The sequence below is a fragment of the Rhynchophorus ferrugineus genome, unplaced genomic scaffold (genome assembly GCF_030347505.1).
Source record: "Rhynchophorus ferrugineus isolate W39M unplaced genomic scaffold, kcgeb_rfMv2 rfM1, whole genome shotgun sequence".
Lineage (NCBI taxonomy): Eukaryota > Metazoa > Arthropoda > Insecta > Coleoptera > Curculionidae > Rhynchophorus > Rhynchophorus ferrugineus.
The window spans coordinates 14,642,804-14,653,422 of record NW_027472580.1 but is presented as its reverse complement, the minus strand read 5'-3'; the positions used below and the strand labels follow the sequence as shown (position 1 = coordinate 14,653,422).

The following is a 10,619-nucleotide window of genomic DNA, read 5'->3' as shown; positions in this document are numbered from 1 at the left end:
ATACTTACCTGCATGTACAAGAAGTAGTATTCCAAATTACACACCGACGAATATATGAAAGTGTTTCTGACGCGTACCTTATACCTGCATACAAATGTTTGGTTAAGCGGATTCGTGTTTACTGTTTACTTTTACTTTCGACTGCGAACTGAACGCACTTCGCGGAGATTGTCAAGATTCAGGCCCGTTCTTCGCGTAACATTCGGAAAAACTACCGACCGGTGGTCTTGTTTTTGTTATGCAACACGATGTCGAGCTATAGGCGAGACGACGATGAACCAGCATGAAAGTGATAGCATTCAAAAATATATTCGACGTATTAACGCGACATTTATAACATGTTTGTTATAGTATTTTTACACTAATATGATCAAAAAGATATGTCATCAACATCTAATATTTAATTAATTATCCTTCAAATAATTTTTTTTTTCAACATTAATCCTAATATACCTAGTATTATTTCTACATAGTTACGATATGGTTACAATATAGTTCAATTTACTGTTACTTGTCTGATGTACTTTTATGGTTCTTTCTTCTATTTTTCGATATATTTTAAAGTCTTATTTTTACCGACGAGGGTTGATGTTGACTAAACCTACTGTCTAACTTGAACTCCCAACCATAGTCATCGGCATCAAGCTTCTCGATTAACCAACTTCCAGAAGATCATTCCACAAGATATCCGGTCTTACCCAACCTGGTTACTGATGTGACTGGGATGCTTATTTCTTGTCGCATTTTACACTATCACCTATAAAGACATTTACAAATACAAATAAACATAAAATACACCCGTGCCCCAGTAGGATTCGAACCTGCAACTAGTAGTAGGACCGCCCTGACGCCTTGGCCACTGCGCCAATGAAGTCGGAGTACTATTTCTTCAGTCATTGGCTGAATATCAAGTATCGTAATATTATTAGTAACTATAGCTAGCAATATATTTTTTCCATTTGTGTTTTTGACTTGTGTAGATTAAGGAGAGAAAAGGTAAAGCTAAAAAAAAGGTCCCTATACACTTGCCTTGTTTTAGTTTCTTTGGTGGTTAAAAAATGAACATTGATAATTATGTTTACATTTACGTCCAAAAATTCCAAGTAGAGGACGAGTACTGAGCTAATTTTATTTCTCCCTTAATAAAACTTTATCTTGGTATTCCTAATAGTCCCATTATCAAGGTAGTTATTACAATATGATTATTAAATAAACCGCGATTTCTGTCCCATTTTAATGTGTTTACTAATTACATATGTATACCTGGTGAGTGGCTGTGCAGCTTAATATTCTAGGTTATTTGCAACAAGGTACTATAGTTCTTTGAAAATGGCAGTGAATTCACGTCATCACGATGTCGAATGTATTGCCTATAGCAGATTGTAAATTCGTTTTAAAATTAGGCCGTATTTCTTCTTCTCACTTTGTTATAGTTAAAAATAGGTATTCTGATATCATGCTGTCTGATGCGTTCGAATATACAACCGAATAAGCCTATAAATTTGCCTGGTCGTCAAATTTCAAAATTCTTTAAAAATTTAGTGATAGGCATTATATATCGGTAAACATTGCTTTAGCGCTTTGCTTGTTCTGATGAATTTAAAATCGCTGCTTAATACTTTTGAATACTCTAACTCACACAGTCAAAGTCAATAAATGGTCAGTGTTAGAAATGGATTGCGAATATATTTAGTTATTTTGAACAGGAATATAATAATGAGGGCACTCTTTAGTCACTAAAATGTGCCAGAGAAGTAAGCATTGAAGCTATTAAATAATAATGTGGCTGCAGTTTGCATTGGAAATATATTTCTGAAGATAAAATATAATCTGTAGAGCAATATAATGTTAGATTCGCCAAAGAGAAACCGTTTACATACGAAGCGAGTGACGAACCATGATCACATTGGTGTTGGCTGTAATCAAATATATGAAATGTATAAAAAAGTGAGTAGTATTTTCGATATAGTGTTTTCAGGATAATAATTATTTGATATAATTATTTCAGAGGAAATTGTTAGTCTGGGAATTATTCTCAGAAAACGAAGGAAGTTCATTAGAGGAGTTTGTTGTTTGAGAGGGAACTCTTTTAAATTGTCACTCTCGTAAATATAAGTTAAATTTTTGTGTTTTGTGTATTTTTTTTAGAAAGTAGCATAGAAAAAAAAACTTTCGCCCTATCATTGTATTCTATCGAATTGATATGGGGCGCGGCAAAGAATTGTTATTGTGAACATGCAGATTGAGATATATAATGTGGACCTGTCTGGATATGCGAAATGAAGCATAGGCTACAATAACACCTTCGGTTTAGACGAACTCCATAAGATACATAGAAGAAAACAAAAGGTGGATTCGTGAACATTTGATCGATAGATTCGAAACTGATAATTTACTAATATAATTGAACAGTGAGTCTGATAGTGGAAATGACAGTGACTGAATGAAGCTTCCCTAATGTAGACACATGGCCCCATGTTGACAATTGCAAATACAGATTTATAAGAGTGGAAACAACTAAAGATAGAGATAAAGATAAACATAGATATGTGTGTAATTGTTCAGAAGAAACTACTAGCTTTTTTACAGGTGATATGGCACAGGCATTAGAGGGAGTGCGGTAATTAAATTAGAAGGTATAAAGGAAATCGGTAGAATTTTGCAAGAAATGTATATATAGGTAGTAACATAGGAAAATAAGGAGAAATATACTAATATTAATGTGATTAGAGAATGGAATATGAGGCGAAAACACAACATCAAAGGAAATAAGAATTATCTAAACGAATAAAGAAAAAAGTTAAAATTATGTGGAACATTACATTTGATTCGTTGTTACATCTACATGAAAATTTTGTTCTATTTTAAGGTCAAAATAAAGTAAAAGTTTGCAAGAACATTTTTTTATTTCGGAATTGTATTGGGAAACATTTTTAAGAGGTTGAGGATTAGAGATGTACTTTGCCTTTAGATGATGCCTTTAAACAGGTTATAGTTGATAACATTACATTTGATTCGTTGTTACATCTACATGAAAATTTTGGTTTATTTTAAAGTCGAAATAAAGTAAAAGTTTGCAAGAACATTTTTTTAAGCTTGATCATTTATGTGTAAGAATTTAATTGAGCATAAATTAGGCTTTTTCCATTCCTAACTAATAACATAATATTGACTGCTTGCCGCTCTTGAATATTGCAACGAAAACTATTGCTGCTAATAAACACCACTGAAAGTTTGTAGTTAGTTAATAAAACATATTTATCTTCATATTTATTTGATTTCTTGTATTTAACGCAAGATTTTACCAACCAGACAGGGTTCGGAACCGCGGTCCTCGGTTTTAAACCTACCAAATGGAGAGTGTCCAATTTATAAGTAATCTCAGAAGATATCCGATCTTATCCAGCTTGGAGTGGCTGGGATGATTTTCCTCTTCGGATCTTACACTCTTGCCTTATAAATCAGCGTAATTATAAATAAGACAAACATTCATTTAGAGCCATGCCCCAGTAGGTTTTGTACCCAGGATTATCAAATCACTAACAAGACCCTCCGGTTGTCTTGACCACTGTGCCAACCAAGCTGGTCGTATTTACGTCTACTTTTAAAACTAGAAGAAATACATGAATATATCTGTTTTTGGATTAGATTTGTTATTGAAAGAGAATATAGCTTTAAATATCAAATGGTTAAAATCTAGTTGTTAAACTTGTTAGGTAATGTAATGTTGGTATGGTATTTAAATTTTAATAACTGGTTTTTTAAAAACAATCAGTGTACGAATTCGGAATATAAACTCTATTTAAATCAATATATTATGAGACACATCCACAGCACTTATATGTTTATCTGAGTAGATATTTCTCGGCTGACTCGTAATGCTGTTATAAGCTTATGCTGCGGAGATTTAAATCACATCAGAATATAAAGAAATACTTTAATCACTCTCTGGTTAGTTGACATTTTATGTTAAAGGTTAGCGATTTATTTATTCTGACTTCTTTCAGATACTGCAGAACAAATTGTTATTATTCGTGACCGTTGGGTTTCAAGTATTATCGAGGAAATTAAACAAAAACGCGAAAAGATGTTAGTAAAATTCTCTGCTTCTGTATTAACAATAAAGTGCTATGGACAACACGGAAATATGGCTTACACCCAAGAGAAGTTGAACGTGTTTTCTTTATTAGTGAATCTACTAGAACAGCTATAACAAAGTGTTCATTAATACTTTAATTATCTAAGAGCTAGAGGGGGGGGCTAAGAGAAAGAGAGAGAGAGAGAGATGGTGAGAAAAATACGACCCATCAGCTTTAATAACTTTTTAAGGTCTAATCAATTTATCTAATATGCAGTACAGTATATTATAATCTAGTATGTATATCATAATCTGTATTTAGTACCCGTCACTGGTTGAGATGTGGAAATTCTTTTCTAGAGCTACCTATGACTGATGATGTTTAAGCGCCAAAAATTCCTCCAGATTTTTGCCCTTCTTGGGATACCTAATTTGATGCTATGCACTACACCCAATCAGGATATAGTTAATTGTGCCTCTATCACAACATCTTGTCGCAAGTGGGTCTCCCTTAAGAAGGTGGTTCGTTTGTTTTGTACTAGATAAAAACCTTCACAGTCGTTTTGTATAGGTGTCTAACGAGTTTTTTTGTTTTAAGCAACTTCATATTTTGTACACCGGTTACAGGATCAGTCGGTAGGATAATGGATATATCATAAGGCTCTTTTGAAGTAGTGATATTAGTTTGACCTTGGATCAGCTATATTTCACTATCAACCTTCTTGTTAACTTATTGACGTAATAGTATTTGTGATTAAAAAGAACGGACGATATTAAAAAAAATATATTTTAATAATATATTTATATAAGTCCCCTTTTAGTAACTATGGTTTATCTGGACTGGGCCTAAAGTTTAACGTGGGCTCCGAACCACGGTCCTCAGCATTAAGCCTACCGACTGGCGTGTGACCAACCTTAGAAAACATCCCAGAAGACATCCGATCTTACCCAGCCTGGTTACTGGCGCGATTGGGATCATTTTCCTCGTCGGATTTTACACTCTTGCCTAGGACAATCACAAATTTTAAACAATCACAAACATAAATTTACGACCATGCCCCAGCAGTATTCGAATCCGCGGCTATTGCAACAGTAGGAGGACCGTCCCATTGCCTTTACCACTGCGCCACCAAGCCACTAACCACATTTTATAGGTCCTCATAGGAGATCTTATATGATTCAGTATCATACCAAGATATATTTCATATTTAAGAAATATATAGTTTTAGCTTGCACTATTGAGTATTTGTGCTATTATCGAAGTCATTACATTGAGCGTTGTAATCTAAAATTACGAACTCGTCGATGGGGCTTTTATGTTTCTGTGTTAATTGATGCATGAGTGCAATGTCCTAGGTTACGAAAGAGAAAGGATTTACTACAACAACACTGAAACAGGGTTTCGTGCATTAAATGAAAAAGAAAAGCCAACCGTTAAGGTAAAAAAAAATGTGACTTAATAAATAATCTGTTTATGTATAACAACGTTTTTGGGTCGCGGTTCTTGTTTCTCTTTAAACGCTTAATAATATCGGATTTTGTCGCAAAATAAAATAAATAAAATTGTCCTTAATTTAAAATGTTTGTCTACATATATTATTTTCATGTGAATTGCTTTAATAAGATGCAATTTACATATGGTCTATTCAAAGTTATCTGCCATCTAAATTTGTGACGTCAAAACGTCGCAATGTTGCCGCATCAACTCTGAGTTTTAGTTCAGTAGGGCTTTGATGTACAATAAAATTCTAGATCAAACAAATTAATGATATACAAAAGTATTCTCAAACATATGTAGTTTATTTTAGCATTACAGTACATCTGAAAACTACAGTTAATTATGCATATATTACTCATACATAACATATGTCTGACAACTGGACGACTTTAATAGGCATTTTAGTTTATGTGTTTGAACTAATCAGACAGCACCGTGTCTCTTTTTAACTAGAATAAAATGAGAAGGAAAATATTGTCTGATTCTGAAACGATTTTACAAATTGCAGTAGGCAATAAATTAAACATCTTGATGACGTATGCAAAAAAACTTACTATATATAGTATATATAGTCCGTTAAACAACAAAACGGTGAACTAACGTCATCTAAGTATATGACGTCAATACGTTGCAATGTGCCATATCAACTTTGAGTTTGAATTCATTTTGACTTTGACGAATAACAAAATTATAATCCCAATAAAATAATGAAATATAAATAATGCTATCAAATATAATTTATTTTAACATTATCTAGTTGCTGTTCAAAGTAGTTTATTAGAGATGCAATCTGTTTCTGACTCTGACAATTATTATAATATATAGCAGCGAAAAGAAATCTATGAAAATAAGCAAAGCGCCAAAACAATTTTTGTCGGTTTATAACGCCCAATTGATATTTTGAAGAATTTGCGGTCGTTTGACAATTTTGTAAGATGATTCAAGTTCGAACGTATCGGATTACAGTGTAGCTCTTTTTAACTAACATAAGATGAGAAAGAAAATATTATCTGAATTTATAACGAATTTACATATTGCTATAGGCAATACATTCGATACCGTGATGATGTGAGTTCCCTGTTATTTTGAATATATTATATTTTGTCAAAAATGTAATTTGTAGATTTTTTTGTCTAAATAATATAAGCATATGGTAAACATAAATAAATAGTCTTAGATTAACTTAGAGTTTATATAGGTTTTATTAGAATTATGGCCAATTCCAATAGTCAATTCCAATTATCATGAAGTAAGATCAAGAAATGCATTTGTTATATTAAAAACGTATGAGATGTATTTAAAAAATGTAGAAAATATATGTCAGGAATAAGTCATTCTATGTAATAAATGCTATGACCATTACTTGAAACTTTTAATAAAGTTAACATTTTTAAGTTGTTATACTTAAGTATTTTTAATAAATTTCCAGTATTTCGTAACAAACTAACAAATCGCCATTAAATACTCCTTAGTATTAAGCAACTACTAATATTATGATAGCCATAATATGAAAAAGAAAAGAGTATCTTGTATATAAAAATATTAGGTTAGAAAATTAATTCCAAATTCTGTCTTTTTAAATCATTTATATTACTTAACTAATTTTACCCATTTTTATATTTATAATAATTATTTTAAGGTAATAATTAATATGTATTTGCTTATTACAAAAAGTTTAACATAATTAGAAAGCTAAATTTAATTTCAAACAATTACAATATAAATTATCATAAAGGTAATTTAACTACCGTTGAAATGAACGAAAAACTGAACCAAACAGTATCCTGAACATTAAAATATATTACAGAGTAATGAAAAAAATAAACCATACCACAAAACATATCATAATTTATTTCAATATACTATCGTTACCTTATATTATATATTATTGCATTACCTGATAATTAAAGTAAGCGTAATATACAAGACTCCTTATAAGTTGGCTATTTTATGTCTCATGACAATATATAATAGTGTCTTAGTTTTAAGAACTAGAACAACTGAAAATTATGTTGTTATGGGATAAAATATGAAATTAAGAATATTAGCCATTAGTTTACCTTTAAAAGTACTCGTGTTGTAGTTAGGTTATATATATTTATACTCTTAATTTAAATGTTATAGTCCACAATATTATCTTACAATTCTTTATCGACCTTTCAACGAAATTTCAATTAATATCATGTTCACTTCAAACCAATCACGATCTACTTAGATTGAATTTTGGCGTCATCTAAGACCTAACAATTAAATCTTCAATATCAGTATTTCTGCGAAGACCATTTTGAGGTAAGTATTTATTATTTTTACTGTTTTTATAAAGTTTTTTGACATATTTTAAAGTCTCCTTTTTACCAAAGACGATTTGTCTGTGAAGTGACTAACATCTAGAAACCATCCCAAGAGCTATCTGCTTTTACCCAGCCTGGTTACCGACTAATAACTAACACGACGTATTTCAGTTTGAATGCACTCAGCAGCTGAAAATGCCGTCTTAAACAGTGTTTGAAACCCATCCGAAGATGTATATCTTTTCTTACGAATGACTAACATATCAGTAGAGACTATAGACTTAGATACATGCAAATATGACGTTTATTTGTTTTTAGATTACCTTTTATTGCTTCTTGACGTTTTCAATGTTTGCCAATGTTGCAGTATATTATCAAAAACTGATATGGAAATATATAGAAGACCTGGTTGTTCAGGGCTGCGATATCATCGTTTAGTTTCTCTCTGTACGGTAGGGAAGCTGGCCACCGAGGGAAGTATCGATATAGCGTTTTGATCCATACAATTACGTCCCAAAAATTAACCGAACATTTAAAATTAAGTACCAATTTTTTATGATGTTTACGGAATATAATTGTTTTTTTGAAAAAAATATCGAAAAATATAGGCTTAAAAAGATATCCATATATCGATATATCAGTCAAAAAGATTAAAAAAATATCGATATATCGACATTTTTCCTGAATAATTACTTTATGATATATTTGTTGGACAATTAATAAATTTATTTGCAATTTAATAGGTCCAAATATTTAGTCAACGCATATCTGCGAATGATTTTATTTATCGAATGAACTACCTTCCTTTGATGCTGGACTCAGTTGGTTATTAATAATTAGTAAATTAGAGATAACAAAATAATACTTTGTTGAAAGTTTGGTAAATTTGTTCTTTTTTAAAACTACTATAATTACGTTATGACAACTTAGAAGTAGTTTACTTTAAGAATAATTAAGTAATAATACGGATAATGTTTTTCACCAAAATAGCAAACAACATTCCGAAATAAATATAAATGTTAATGGATTTTGTTCCCATACAAGTAGTATTAAGTACAGTTATTAAAAACTAATATTCACATTCGAAATATTTTATATTTAAGAAATATCAATTATATTTTAATGACCATCATTCTGTTATTTACTTTTTTTACATATTCTTCTTCTTATTTTTTAGTTAGATTAAAATATTTTGTGAGATTTCCTACAAATGCTAAATTACATATTTTTAAGGAAACAAAAACGTACCTTCAATCTCTTTGCCTCTATAACGGTGGCCGTCAATCTGTTTAAATTTTCGTTGTAGAGCAGCGACACCAGCAGTTCTCCCAGGTCTGAATGGATTTCTCGGGATTCCTGAAAATTAAACGAGTTTAAATTAGCGACAGAAATTTACTGGCTGAGTTCAGAGAAAAAACGAGATAAATTTTAAACGGCCTTAATTGATGGGACAATGTAATTTTGTCGTATTCATATTCAATTAGGGGGGTTCTCTGTTCGTTATTTATTGATTTTGGCGATAGAGCTATTCATGAATATACAGGGTATACAATTAGAATATCAAAAGAAATATAAGCTTGAGGGGCACCATTTATTAAACAAAATAACATCTAATAACAAACACGTATTCGAAAGAAAAGTCATAAAATCATTAAATTGATTTTGTGCGTCTTTTCTTGATTACGGATAAGATGGTTGGTGATCCACAAGTGGGCCAAAAGACCCGTTACCATTTTGATTGAATATAACTTTGCCCAAAGAAAAGATAAGTAGATATCCGCTATGCAACTTTCGGTTAATTTTTTCATCATCTCGCAACATATCAGGCTCAATATTTTCAATTTTCTGACCAATATTATCTTTAGGATGGTGAATCGTTTGGGCTTATCCACATAAACTTTTAATGATTTAAAAAAAAAACCCAAGAAAAGTCTGGTGCTGTTAAATCCGGAGATCTGACTGGCCATGCTAAATCGTCTATCCGCGAAATTAGTCTTCGTGTAAAAGCGTCATTCAATAATTGAATTCTTAAACGAGCTGTGTATACTGTGACCCCATTTTGCTGAAACCACATATTCTCTAGCACTTGCTGTTCCATTTCAGGCACAAGAGAATTTCGAATTATGTCTTGGTACCTTTCAGCAGTAACAGTAACTGCAATACCTAGCCAATTTTCAAGAAAATCGACTATTCTGTTTATTGACGTGACCACTGAGAAGAAAATAGGCTTCATCGCTCATTATTAATTTAGACGAAAAATCTTCAATTTCACCAGATAGCCTTAGTATTGCATTACTGTACGCAACTCGTTGATCAGGATCCCTCGGTAGCAATATTTCGACTAATTAAATTTTGTACGGGGCAATTTCGAATCAGTTTTCAAAATTCGGCTTAAACTGCGTGCAGAATTGTGTAACTCGGAACCATGTCTGCGAATTGATGCTTCCGGAAACTCTGCAACACTATCGCGCACCAGAACCACATTTTCACATTGACGAGTTACGAGACATTGACTTTCAGAACCAGGCCTGCTGTTATACCGTACTGTCAAAATTTCGCACTTAAACGATAAATTGTGGTTTTGTGAGCCACTGAACTATTAGGATACTTTTCTTGTGTATTATATTGTTGGCTACTCTTCTTGTGGCGTATATTTATCCATAATAAAATTTGGACGTCTACACAACATCACTATTAAAGCGAAACTCAACTAAACGTCACATAACCAAGCTGGCGGTCAATCAAAATTGTA

General features: G+C 31.7%; 2 protein-coding genes across 3 annotated transcripts in view; both read right to left on the bottom strand.

Moving 5' to 3' along the window:
* LOC143195058 (aldehyde dehydrogenase family 3 member B1) overlaps window positions 1–291 on the bottom strand; it is a 29,384-nt gene extending 29,093 nt beyond the window's left edge. The window contains exon 1 of the mRNA XM_076401924.1: window positions 9–291. The gene's annotated coding sequence lies outside the window, so the exon portion shown is untranslated. The remainder of the gene's footprint in view (window positions 1–8) is intronic.
* LOC143195091 (synaptotagmin-15) overlaps window positions 1–10,619 on the bottom strand; it is a 345,027-nt gene that overhangs the window by 83,157 nt on the left and 251,251 nt on the right. For both annotated transcript variants that reach the window (XM_076401953.1, XM_076401961.1), the window contains exon 8: window positions 9,116–9,223. In XM_076401953.1, the coding sequence (XP_076258068.1) occupies window positions 9,116–9,223 (108 nt within the window). The remainder of the gene's footprint in view (window positions 1–9,115; window positions 9,224–10,619) is intronic.